The sequence below is a fragment of the Peromyscus californicus genome, unplaced genomic scaffold, assembly GCF_007827085.1.
Source record: "Peromyscus californicus insignis strain IS unplaced genomic scaffold, ASM782708v3 Scaffold_7__1_contigs__length_154581171, whole genome shotgun sequence".
Classification (NCBI taxonomy): domain Eukaryota; kingdom Metazoa; phylum Chordata; class Mammalia; order Rodentia; family Cricetidae; genus Peromyscus; species Peromyscus californicus.
Window position 1 is genome coordinate 57936398 of NW_026294595.1, and position 14209 is coordinate 57950606.

The 14209-nt window shown below is 39.8% G+C and overlaps 1 protein-coding gene across 2 annotated transcripts in view; it reads left to right on the plus strand.

Moving 5' to 3' along the window:
- Nucleotides 1–14209, plus strand: part of Dusp19 (dual specificity phosphatase 19) — a 63252-nt gene that overhangs the window by 41464 nt on the left and 7579 nt on the right. For both annotated transcript variants that reach the window (XM_052723850.1, XM_052723851.1), the window contains exons 2-3: nucleotides 7031–7744; nucleotides 10890–10936. In XM_052723850.1, the coding sequence (XP_052579810.1) occupies nucleotides 7522–7744; nucleotides 10890–10936 (270 nt within the window). In that variant the 5' untranslated portion in view covers nucleotides 7031–7521. The remainder of the gene's footprint in view (nucleotides 1–7030; nucleotides 7745–10889; nucleotides 10937–14209) is intronic.

The following is a 14209-nucleotide window of genomic DNA, read 5'->3' on the forward strand; positions in this document are numbered from 1 at the left end:
TAGAGAGAGAGAGAATAATAAAAAATTTTATCAGAAAGTGGGAGAAAACATTTTTAAAAAGTAATAGTGAGTACAGCAGAGCAGCATCAGGAAGACGATCTACTACATCTAGCCTTTCATAAACCATGATGTTGCCTTGAAGCTATCTGGGATCCTTGTTGGCCACATTCTGCCACTGAAATGGTCCCAGGCTGTGGGAGAACAGCTCCAACCTGTTGAAGGGTTCTTGGAGGGAGGAGGGAGGAATGAGGAAGTATTAGACAGAGATATAGACAGAGCTGGGCAGTGGTGGCACACGCCTTTAATCCCAGCACTGGGAGGCAGAGCCAGGTGGATCTCTGTGAGTTCAAGGCCAGCCTGGTCTACAGAGTGAGATCCAGGACAGGCACCAAAACTATACAGAGAAACCCTGTCTCGAAACACCAAAAAAAAAAAAAAAAAAAAAAAAAAAAAGAAAGAAAGAAAGAAAAAAGAAGTGAAAAGAAATATAGATGGAGACGACACAGGATAGCTTCAGGAGGGTCCTGGGTCAATACCCAGCTGCCCCAACTTATTCATAATAGGCTTTTTATACATCAGCAAGGGAAGAGGCAAAAGACTACCCCCTTCCAAGGTCGAAGTATAAAGTACCAACACGTGTAGACTCTTAAAAACACCTGGTAACCATGCCCTTGGCTAAATCATCCCATTATGCAGCCCTGCTAGGTAAAACAAGCTCAGACTTTCAGACCTTGAGCAAGGCTTTACTGGGGAGTCTCTGTGGGCCCCCACATCAGGCTGGGTGAACCATCTCTCAACTTCTTTGGTTCCAGTTTCATCCTTACCATATTTGGCTAACTTTAAAATTTGCACCTACAGACAAAATTTCTCCAAGTGTAATATGCAGTGTGTTTCCTAGTAGTATATCCATCCCCAGAATGCTTTCTTGCAGGAGAAAAACATACTATTTGGGTGAACAGTCTACCCACAGATCAAGCTTAACCTTTGCACTTGCTCTGCTTTGTCTCCTTATCAACCCACTGCAGCCCTTTGCCCCTGGGACTTTCAGAAGTCACCATGAATTAAGGTGTACTCCACTTCCATACCCAAGCAAATCTCAAATTCACGTTAGTTGAGAATCAAAAAAAAAAAATCTATAATTCAGCATGGGTCCCTTATCACCCTGTACAATCCTTGCCTGTAAGAAGCATTGGTGCCAGGTGGTGGTGGTGCATGCCTTTAATCCCAGCACTCGGGAGGCAGAGCCAGGCAGATCTCTGTGAGTTCGAGGCCAGCCTGGGCTACCAAGCGAGTCCCAGGAAAGGCGCAAAGTTACACAGAGAAACCCTGTCTCGAAAAACCAAAAAAAAAAAAAAAAAAAGGGAGGAGGAGGAGGAGGAGGAGGAGGAGGAGGAGGAGGAGAAGGAGAAGGAGAAGAAGAAGAAGAAGAAGAAGAAGAAGAAGAAGAAGAAGAAGAAGAAGAAGAAGAAGAAGAAGAAGAAGAAAAGCAGCAGCAGCAGCATTGGTTACCTCATGAGAAAGTGTCTTGGGTGGTTGCCACCCAGGAGATACTCTCCCTTTATAACACGGTACAGAGGGGAGCATGGTCCTCTCCTTACCTTCACCCCTTCATCAAACTCTCATGCAGGTGTTAAAGATGTCCAGCTTATAAGCGTAGCATCTAGCTTTTTGTTAAAATTTCCCTTAGGAAATCTGGCTCGACACAAATCTTGGCACCATTGCTTTGAGTAACTCAGACAGCGTTGTCTGTCCCTTACACCCACAGCTGAGAGGTGGCAAGCCAGTGAGTATCTCATCCTCATTGCTACCTACTTTTCCTTCCAAATCAGAACCTAACATGGTGGATACCTCCGATATGCTTATTTCCCATTTTAATTTCTCCCTTACATGGGTCACTTCCCTCGGAGCAGAGAGTTCAGTCTCAGCTGCATGTTCTACTTCTCATTGTAAGGGCTGTACAAGTGTTGTCACGACAAGGAAGCACACCATCCCACCACACTGATGAAGATGGCTATACCAGAATTTCCACTGTGATGCTCTACCTCTCATCTTTGATTCTGCCAATCCCTGTTTGGGTGTCAAATGTTTCATTTCTTCTCCTGGGGTGGGAGACCTAAAGAAGTAAATATCTGATCAATTCAGATGGAAATGGCACTGAGTCTATTGAGTCCCTTTTGGTGAATCAGTGAGTTTACTGGGGTTAGTTACTGAAGCATGGGTGACTCAAAGGCTGATGCACCACTGAAGGACTCCCAGGCCTCTGGATGACTCATGAAAAGCTGCACAGCTCAGGGGTCCCACCCCGTAGTCAATGCTCACGTCATATAATTTCAGGGAAGGGAGGAGCCTTGTGAGCCTCCACCCCTCCACAAGGGAGTGTTACTATTTTGATCTCATCCTAATCTTTAAGTGATCATACTCTCATTAAAGTTATCATGACCATGTGCAACCCAGACAGAGGTTAAATGATGCTCCTGAATAGCCCTCTCCCAGAATGACCCCTTACTGATCTTGGTGGAAACAGGCAATGCCACCCCATGGGTGAAATGCCTCCTTTTCTTTCATGGCATTTTGCTTCTTTCTCTCCTGCAAGTACTACAGGACCAAGAATAGTGCTTTTGCCAACACCTCTGCACCCAGGCTAGCTTTGTGAACAGTTTTACCTTTAAAATATTTTCAATAAAATAGAATCTGCATTATATATTGAATCAAGGGATCTGGGATCACAAGTGATGTGACATTTGGCAAATTGGTTTATTCCTTTAGACCTTACTTCCTTTTCTGAGAAATGGTGCATTAAACTAGATAATGTTGAATGGCCAGTATATTGATGTCTGCCCTAGTTAGCCTGATCTTGACAAAAACCTAGATCTTCAGAGAAGGGAGTCCCAGTTGAGATACCTACCAGATCAGATTGGCCTGTAGACAGTCTGTGGAGGATACAATATTATCAAGAATGAATGCCGCTACAAAAATATAAAAAATAATTCTATATGACCTTTACAAAATGTGTGAAGTCTACATATTTTTAACTTGCAGAGCTGTGTCAAATTAACCTTGTTACTAAAACTCAACAAAGAAATCTCAATCAAGGGCTACTCCATTAATAGCCAGATTAAATGAGCTTTTTCTGTAAGTACATTGTATCTACCTCTCTGAGTTATCTGGCAGCTTACATGGAATAGTGCTAGTACAGTGCTGGGCATAGTGCCCATTTTATTGAGGGGGGCTCTAATCTAAATCTAATAATTTAATTTTAATTCTAATAGTCTCAGTCTTCACCTTGATGGCATTTATTGGCATGTGACAACACAGACCACACTGTTTCAAGAACACTTTTTTTTTTGGTTTGTAGTCTCAGGATTCTCTCTAGTCACTCATTCCCTGACCTCTCCTCACATCTCTCCTTTGCTGAGGCCTCCCCATTTTTTTCTGATGCCTGAATGGATCCATATATGGGACCTCTTTGCCAATCTTCTGTACCAGATCCCCTCATTCAGTTCAGTAGTTTTAATGGTATCTTTAAGCTCCAAAATGGACTTTTTCAGAAGATACCTTCTTAGCAAGTTCAGTTTCCTATGAATAGTTGCCCACTGGACGCCAATACTCAAACAACAGTTATATTAAGCATAGTGTCTTAGGGTTTCTACTGGTGTGACAAAACATCATGATGAAAAAGCAGGTTAGGGAGGAAAGGGTTTATTTGGCTTACACTTTTGCATCACTCTTCATAGTTGAAGGAAGTCAGGACAACAACTCAAACAGGGCAGGAACCTGGCGGCAGGATCTGATGCAGAGGCCATGGAGGAGTGCTGCTTACTGGCTCATTCCCTTTGCCTGCTTTTTTAAAAATTTCTTTTCTTTATTCTTTTCTGATATAATACATCCCAAACACAACCTCCCTTCCCCCTCTTCCTAGTCCTCCTCCCCTATATCCACTGCTCCTCCATTTCCCTTCAAAAAAGAGCACTCAGCCTGCTTTCATGTAAGAACCCAGGTCCACCAGCCCAGGGATGACACCACTCATAATGGGCTGGGTTTTCTCCCCATCAATCACTAATTAAGAAAATGCCTTTCAGCTGGATATTATGGAGGCATTTTCTGAATTGAGGTTCTCTCCTTTCAGATAACTCTAGTTTGTGTGTCAAGTTGACATAAGACTAGCCAGAACACATCGTAAGCCTATCATGAATTGCTTCTCATTTCAGCACAATCCTTTATTAATAAATGGCACATTTATTACTCAGTTGCTCATGCTAATAATTTGGAATTATCCAAATATCCTTTACGTTGATCCTATTATCAGTTCCTTGTGGTTTGATTCCCATGTACAAACTGTCCCTAGTTATAATGTTTTGACTTATGGTGTTTTAACCTTATGATGATGCAAAGGTGATAATTACCTGTGGAAAATGTACTTTGAAACTTTATCCTTGCCTAGACCAGCAATGTGAGTTCCTATGCTGTCTTGTAATGCTGGGCAGAGGCAGTGAAAGCTGCCAGCCGGCATTTAGCCACACCATCTGGAGGAGAAAACAAACAAACAAACAACGTCCCCCTAAGGGTGTGTGACTATGCTCCAACATGCAATAGGTGTATCAGTGTATCAGACGTATTGCCAACCTAACAATATTTTAACGTACGATGGGTTTGGGGATAGAGTTTCATCTTAAGTTGAGGACCATGTGTATCTAGAACATGCCTTGCTACTTCCTCTTCTGCTGCCTAAGATGTGTCATTTTACTTTCTGACCATGGCAGTGACCTCCTCACAAATTCTGTTGCTCTGGCCTTTTTTCCTCTACAAAGTGAATAACATATTGCTTTTCAATTCAGTTTCATTTGAAGCAGATTGAGGTATAGTTAGCATTCAATTCTTTTAAAAGTGCTTTTGGGGGTAGCTGGAGATGGCTTAATGTTTAAGAGCACTAACTACAGGAGAACCCAGATTCAATTCCCAGCATCCACAGTGCAGTTGACTTGTAACTCCAGTTCCCAGGGATGTGGTACCCTATTCTGACACCTGCCAGCACTCTGTGCATGCTGTGCACAGACACACATGCAGGCAAAACACCTATGAACATAAAATAAATAATATAAATCTTTTTTTAAGCGTTCCTAGGATCAGGAGAAAGGAAGCAAGACTGGGCAGACAGAAGTCAAGTGATTATACAGACTTTATGACAACTGAGGCCAACCACATACTGTCCTTTAGAGTTACACATTTCTAGAAAGTATATCATTCCTTCCCCATGTGATACTTACTGTGATGTTCAAAAAAGATAGACACACAGATTGAACACATAGACACACAGTCAGACAACAGATAGACACACAGGGACAGACACACAGACAACAGACAGACTCACAGGGACTGTCACAGATATAGACAGATACAGGTACAGGAACAGACACAGGCAGATAACAGACACAGATAAAGGGACGGAGTCACAGACAGCCTCCAGGCAGGCACAGATTTGGACAGGATGGAAGACTCAGGGAACATGAAGTAGAGAAAGTCTGGGCCCATTCTTGGTTAAACAACCCCAAGAGGAAGTGCATTTATTTCTTTTCTTAATGTGACATGGATGCACCATTGGTGACTCAGCATTAATCACTAATGTGTTTAATCCATGAAGCACCTGGCGCATAGTTGGTGTTCAATTAATACTTGTCAATACAATTACTGTTATTTTGAGGGGCAGAGCAGCATTCTATAGTAAGGAAGAAGCTGGACAGAATCATGCCTTTAATCCTAGCACTCCAGGGCTGTTATACAGAGAAACCTCGGAAAAAAAAAAAAAAAAAACAAACCAAAAAAAAACAACAACCACAAAAAAACAGAAACAAAAAACTGAGGCACTGAACTCAGGTTTTATTTGTGGTTCAAAACTTAGCTGTGAAATATTCTCCCTGAATCCAAGTTTCCCCAGTTGTAATACTGTGGACTTACATAAATATGTATTTATTATATATAACATATATATTAAGCTTGTGGTGAAGTAAAATGACATGTCTAAATTATTGTTATGAGCCGTATGCATAACACTAAGTGTGTAAAAGTTTAGCAGAATGCAGTGTGCAGTAAGTGCTCATTGTTAGATAAATACATGGGTTGATTTACGGTTAGAGTTGGTTTTGATGCGCCTGTGATCAACTAAAGGATGCAAACAATTTACAGTTTACTCTGGAGTTCCCACTAGGTGTTGTGAGCAGGTAACTCCATTTGAAGGAGAAATTTTCGGTTCCTCTCTCAGGCTACCATAACAAAAAACTATAAACTGTGTAGTGTAAGCAAGAGAAATTTACTTATTGTGGTTTGGAGGTCAAGAAATACAAAATCGAGGTGCTGGCCTATGCAAGGTTCCTGGTGTGTTCCCATTTCCTGGCTTACAGACACCCACTTCTCCCAACTTCCTTTATCCTCCTTTACCTGGTACAGGATGAGGGAAGGAAGAGTTCTCTTCCCTTTTCATGAAACCATTAATGTTGCCATATGTTTTAATATAATAGTAATTATCCTCCCAGAGGTCCTATCTCCAAATATCAGGACACTTGAGGCTATAATTCCAACTCATTTTGAAGGAACACAAAAATTCAGCCCATAAACTTACTTTAATGTCAGAAAGTTTCAAAAGAAAAAAAAAGGTTCATATGTAACGCTGGAGCATACATCTTTCTAAGTCTTAACTTTATACATTGTACTCAAATTATCTTAAAATTGCAATTTAGTAAGGGTTAATAAGTAAATTTTCAGTTGAGGAAATCTTGCAGTTTTGTTTGCAAAACAAATCACCTTTTGCAGGCAGAATCGTCATTCCATTCTTCTGTTTGTATACTTAATTTTTCCCAACTACGTCTAGAATTGCTGTCATGCTTTCTGTATAAGGCGTGGAAAGTCAGAATACACAAATTTTAAGCCTTGCTAATCTATAGAAACATATTTAAAACGACCTTTTATTTACATTGTATTTCAGTCGGAGCCTCACTAATATACTTAGTGGTTTTTATCTAGTCAACGTTTCTCCTAGGGGTAACAGCAGAGAGGAAAAAGTGAGGACACACGCGGAGCAGCCCCTGGAGGCGACTGGAGCCCCTTTAGGCCAGTGAGCCACAGGAAGAGTCCGTGGTTCAGCAGCTAAGCAGCCGAACATTTCCAGAAAACACTGCCCTTGGAGAGCCAGGAGACGACAGCTCTCTCCAAGTGAGTCTTAGAAATGATCATCCCGCATCCAAAGGAAAGCTGGGATTAAACACTAAAGACAAGCCGGCAGAGTTGCTGCTGAATGGACCCGGAAGAAACAGAACTTCCGTCAGCAGAGGAGAAGCAGCATCCAATTGGCCCCTGTTTCTTAGTGGCCAATCAGATCTCGCCTTACAACGGTGCGCTCGCTCAGCACGGCAAGGTTGGGCTACTCTGTAAGTGGTGCGGTTGTCACCTGCAGGATCCCGCTTCAGTTAGGGACGCGCAGTGAGTGCCGTGTTTCTTTGTGCTTGCTGCTTTTCCTCCTCCGCTCATGTAATGCACTCCCTGAACCAAGAAATCAAAGCATTCTCCCGGAACAATCTCAGGAAGCAGTGCACCAGGGTGACCACGCTGACTGGAAAGAAAATGATAGAAACGTGGAAAGATGCCACAGTTCATGTTGTGGAAGCAGAGCCCAGCGGTGGGGGTGGTTGTGGCTATGTGCAGGACCTTAGCTTGGACCTGCAAGTTGGCGTTATTAAGCCCTGGTTGCTTCTGGGTGAGTAGACTGACTTGCCACTGCGTTGTGGAGTCCCTTTAACTGGATTCCTTTGCCATCAGCCTCCTCTATGCAAAATAATCCCCCTGTGCACAATAGTATTATCAGCTATCTGATGAAAAGTTAAAATGTTTACGTTTTTAGGTTAGGAATAAAATAGGGACCTTTCTTCCACCACAGCATTTATCATTTTGACACCTGCTTATTGAATTTTAGAAGAAATGTTCTCCCTATTTTTCTAAGTTTTTCTGGAGGATAATGGGATGCTGTGTTTTCTTGTATTATAAAAAGACGGTATCCTTTAAAAATGCAAAAAAAAAAAAAAAAAAAAAAAAAAAGCAACTGATTCCTTGGCTGGTGAAAGGACGTTGAAAGCGTGCTTCCCAGAGCATCTGCTCATGGTGTCTGTCTTTGGTGTGTTGAGAGCAAAGCTTAAGTTTTACAGCTATGAGTCTGATGATGGCTTATATCTTGTGATATGGAAACACTGAATTTTTATACAAGCATGGCCCACAAATAGCAAAAGAAGAAAGCATATAAGAAAACTCACTTGTTATCTTGTTGATCTGGCATGGTGTTCTTTAGTTTCCAGCCTATCCCATGGGTCTGCATTATTTTGCATTTATGAATGAGAAATTAACACTTGGACACAGAACCAGGAGTTAGACATACCCACAATATGAAACATGCACAGCATATGATTCTTTTAAAGATCTCCAAGTAGGGATTATCTTCATGTTACAAATGGGGACTGGGCTTTAGGATCTGGTAAGTAATTTGCATAGGTAACAGACTGAGTAAATAGCAGAGTTGGGCATCAAGTCCAAGTCTGACTGACTCTTACCCTCTATCACTATACTATGTTGTTTGCAGTTAGACTTACATTAGGTGGTGCAATTCATTTATTCTCTCTAGACCTCCAAAAGCTATCTGCTTAAAATATTTTTTAGTTTATTTATTTTATGTACATGTGTTGCATGCATGTGTACATGTCCACCCTGTGCATGTGCATGCATGGTAACCTCAGAGATCAGAAGAAGTCAGCAGAGTCCCTCGAACTGGAGTTAAGAATGGTTGTGAACCACAGTGTGGGTGCTGAGAACTGAACCTTGGTCCTCTGCAAGAGCAACAAGTGTTCTCAACCACTGATCCATCTCTCTGGCCCCCAAACCATCTTGGTTCAGATCTTGTTCACTGTATCCAAGAATGATAATATGTATATGAGTACTTTTCAGTTATTTGACCTCCTAAAGCTTTTTCTGACCTCCATAGTCACTCACACACTCTATCTTTGTCCTTTGTCTCTGTTTCTTTCTCTCCCCTTCTCGCCCCCTCTCTGTCTGTTTCTCTTACACACGCACAGTAGGTAGAAAACATAAAAAGTAAATGAATAAATAAGTAAATACATTAAAAACAGAATCCTAATTAGCTGCAATGGTAGCTGTTCCAGAAGCCGAGGCAGGATAATAACTAGTTCAAGGCCTGCCTGGGCTACAGAGTGAGGGCAGCTTGAGCAGCAGAGTGAGACTCGGCAATACAGTACTTGCCTCAACACCACAAACACACAGAATGTTTATGTCAATGTTGTTATAATTTGGAAGTCACTTAGAAGAGACACCAACCAACTCTGAAATAGAATCAACCTGACCTGAGTGTTTCAGGTTTAGAAGACAGAGAGGAGAGAGAGAGGAGCCGCGGGGAGGTTACCAAGGCAGTCACAGTGTGGGGTGAAAAAGGGGAAGAATTTCATTTAAGCTATGTTGCAGTTTTTACTATTTTAAAATACAAACAGATCAGAATAATTAGTTAAAAGATGGTATGTTCACTAAACTATTAAAATAAAATTAATTTATCTGAACCTGTTCCCCAACCCCAACATGGCTAAGACTTCCTATATTTGAAAACTGAGAATTACCTTTTAGTCAAGAAGTTTTTCAAACTGGCAGAAAGTTACAGAAAGAGGAGAGAACAGACAATTTCTATACCCACCATCTATACTTACTAAATGTCCATATTTTGGAAGTTCAACTTCCAAGTAGAAAGAAGCAGAAGGTGTGGTTAGTAAGGAACCTCTCGGCTTGGACTCACTGTGTACTTGTGGCCCCTCAGTCACCAGAAATCATATAAGGGAAGCTGGCTGATTCCTCAGATATGGAAGGGGAGGGGGAGAGCTTTGATAATGGAGATAGAACCACAGGAAAGTAATATTCTTGGACTCCTTCATTGTAAATGTCCTGTTTGATCATTTGTGAAGCTTGCTCTATGTTAACTGGCCATTCTCAGATAAGAATTTGCTTATCAACATCTCCAAATGTGGGGTAGTAGAGAGCTGTCTTCAACAGAGAGAGACTGTGAAAGGTACAGCACTAGTGGTATGCAGTGTGGGTGGGAGCCTGTGGACCTCAAAGCTACTACTCTATGGGTGTCTGACTTTCTTAATACCTTTTTTTTCTTTTATAAAAGAATGAGGTGTTTATTATAAACAATAAAATTCATATAAGAAAAAAAATCACCTATAACCCCACATTTAATGTTCTGTTCCATGTGCTTTTATTTTTAAGCCTATATATATTTTTGTTTTTTATTGTGTATTTCACACCATGCCTGGATTCTATGTGGGTATTAGAGATCTAACTCAGGTCCTGTGTTAGCAAGTACTCCACCCATTCATCCATCTTCCAAGCCCCTGTAGCATATTTTTATTTCCTGACACACTGAGAATAGGTGTTCCATGCCTTACCTATTTTAATTTTTATTTCTAGTGGTACATATTGCTGTACAGATTTCACTATGTAATTGTACCATCTTTTTTTTTTTTTTTTATCTCAGCACCTATATTGGACTTAGAGTTTTTTGCTTGCTGGTTTTGTTTTTATTTGTTGTATGTTGAACATTCTCAGAAGTAATCACCTCAACATCTATAATTTTAGTATAGATTATTCAAAATGGGAAAGTCCATAGACATAAAAGATAAATTTTCATGGTGAATATTACCAAATTTCCCTTCCAAAAATTGAACTGATGTCCTCCCACATTGATTTTTTCCCCCTTCTGTTTGGTTTTAAAGAGAATCCTTACACAAAATTCACATGAAAATTCAGAATGATTGTATTTGTATTCAAGATAATATGATTTATTTCCTCAGGGTCACAGGATGCTGCTCATGATCTGGAGCTACTGAGAAAGCACAAGGTAAATGAAGTAAATGGACGTTTCAGGTCTGGCACCACATACAGGAATGTCCATTCTCCCATTACATGGGAAAGACTGTATTGCTCCAACCTTTGCATCATTCAGTTTAATCTGTATCATTTGGGCTATCATTTTAATAGCATTGCCAAAATCATTGTACCTGATTTAAATATACAGCTCTGTACCCCAACTTTCTAGTTTCACATCCTTCTCAGATTCCTTCACACAACCTCCTGAACTTACCCTGGAAGTGTTGCTTGAATGTTAAATGGTCTTATGATAAAACAAAAAACCAAAAAACCCTGGAGCCTGATATTGGGGTGAATGCTGAAACATCAGAGAGATAAAGGAACTAACCACCTCTTACCTCTAGGATTCCTCAGCCTGAACAGCTTTGCTCAACTAAAAGACTTTAGTTCCTGTCTCCTCATGCCTTGTATACCTTTCTCCGCCCACCCATATCGTTTCCTGTCTCAACTTTCCTAGTACTGGGATTAAAGGCGTGTGACTCCCAAGTATTGGGATTAAAGGTGTGTGCCACCACTGCTTGCCTCTGTTTCTCTCCTAGACTGAGTCAATCTCAAGTAGTCCATGGATCTCTGCCTCCCAAGTGCTAGGATTAAAGGTGTGTGCCAGCACTGCCTGGCTTCTATGTTTAATCTGGTGGCTTGTTCTGTTCTCTGATCTTCAGACAAATTTATTAGGGTACTCAATATATCACGGCATTTCCCCTTTTTTATCTAAAATAATAGGTTATAACTAATATAAGAAGAAGTATATAAAATAAGTACAATAAGTATATACAGTATATACAGTCAAGAATTACATTAACAATGTCCAGTCTGTAAACATTTGACAAATACAGAGAGAATACTCTACGATCTATCCTATTTTGGTGAGTCCAAAATATTGTACCTAATTCACTTCTCTCCTAATTTATATTAACAACTGAATACTATCTTTTGATGTCTTTCAAATTTATACACTTTGCACCTCTTTAGTGAGTTTCTTTTCTGAATTTGTTAACAAGGAAAACTATAACTATCTAGTCTTAAACTCCCTCAGAGACCCAAGAAAGAAATAATATTACCTAAGTAAGCAGGAAGTGCAAACAAGCGACTTCCCAAAAATGTGAGAAATGATAGAAACAGCTGGCTACCCGAACAGTCGCCCAAGATTCCTCTGCAACGTTGGGACATCCATCTTTGGCCTACAAGCCTAGCATATCTGACAGATTCATCTGTGAAGCAGGATTTTCTAAAGGGCCTTCCTACCTTGTCTTGGCAAAGTTCAGCAGTCCTTTCTTTTGTGTCCTGCTTGTCCATTTGGACAGCACACTGTCAGCAGTTGATGCGAGGGCACTTTCTTGCCCAGTGACTAACTTTTGCCACAAAGAAAGTAAACTCCATATGGAGTTTCTTTGATGCCCATCATCTTCTCTGAAGTAGATTGGTGCTGCCAGGAGCAGACATGTCTCATTGTCATTAAAAAAAAAAAAAGAATCTATGTTATTAAAACATCTGAAATACCATATTCCATAGATCTCTGAAGTATTTGAAGATGACCTGTCTATCTAATATATATATAATATATATATATATTTTATATATATATATTATATATATTTGACCTTGAAAACATACCTAATCTGACTACAAGTTCAATTGTAATAACTAACCACTAACTTTCATTTCTTTATATCCAAATTAGTTGGTAATAACTTTTAAGGACTAGAAATTTGCATTACATTGTTAAATGAGCTGTATAGGTACAATGCCTTGAACAAGATTAGAAATGTATGTACAGTATGTTGTAACAAAAATAATCTCAAATTTGTATCAATTTACAAAATTTGTATACAATATACAAAAATCCAATCCAATGCAAAATATTTAAAACTATTAGTTGCTTTTTAAACATAGATTCAATAATCTACCTTTTTATCTTATCATATCCACATTCTCCTTTTTTTCTTTTCAGAGTAGATTCAATAATCTACCCTTTTATCTTATCATTTCTATTTTTTTAGAGTAGATTCAATAATCTACCTCTTATCTATATCTTCTTTTTTTTTTTTTTTAGAAAGAGACTAACTATGACCAATAACAATTTTTAACCAACCCCTAAGCAAAGACAAACATCCATAATCCATTTATTTGGGAATGTGTGTGTAGTTTTCTAGGCTAGTTCCTGATGATTGGGTGTGCTGGTAGTCTTATGGGGACACAAAGAAAATTTAAGATTATGGTCAAGTCCTGATTGGAGTAGTCTGTGAGGCTGTATCATCTCAGCTAGCCATCTCAATATTGTCTTAAGCAGTTTATAGTCCAAAACCTGTCTTTTGGTGGTAGTTGTTAGCTTGATGGCATTATCATAGTCCATGTGGAATTGTCATTGTGGGCTCCCATCATCTTTTTGGAGACTGTTAGGCATAGTCGTGGTTCACTGCAGAAAATCTTTTTCATGGAGCATTTTTTTCTGTGTGATTTGTCCTTTTTCTTTGGATTTCTCATTTGTTCAGTGTTCTTCAGATTCCTTAGCTGGATCCCTTCATTTTCCTGAAAAACAAAAACAAAACCCTTCACCAACCCTAAATTTGGAGAGGTTCCCTTTTGGCAAGTTATATCTGATCAAATGAAAAGCATGTGTTAGTGATATAAGTTAGTTTAAATTGAGTGGTCCTTCTGGTTGATGGACTATCACCTCTTCTAGTTAAGAGGACTCTCTTGTTCAAATTGAACCTTTATCAATTTCTTGCCTATGCTTAAGCAGTTCTATAGGGGACAGACTTTCCCTCACCTCTGCTTGTCAAAGATCCACCCATTCTTGAGTCCTAGTTCATATACCAGTCTTCCCTAATACTGTTTCTTACCAACTACTTTCATACAACTGATAGGATTTGTTACTTGTTTTCAGTATTTCCTCAAAGTAATTGTTAGCTGTTTGCTATCATATCAAGCATGGTTTCAGCTCATGTTGAATGGTTTGAGGAGCATCAAGATTCCTGTTCACTTGAAGCTTATGCTCTGAATGTGCCCAAAGATATTGAAAAACTATAGAATGGTATATTGTATGGTTCAGTAGGAAAGTATAGAATGATGATACCCTTAACTCTGTTTGTTTGGTTTGAGACTGGGGGAACTAAGGACAAGCTTCTTGGTAGAGGTAATACTAAAATTTTGCTCCATAAGAGGATTCAGATAGAAGAGATGGTGTGTGTACAGATCCCAAAGCCAGAGGAAAGGAAGGTTGATGCTTTCAGGGACAGAAATG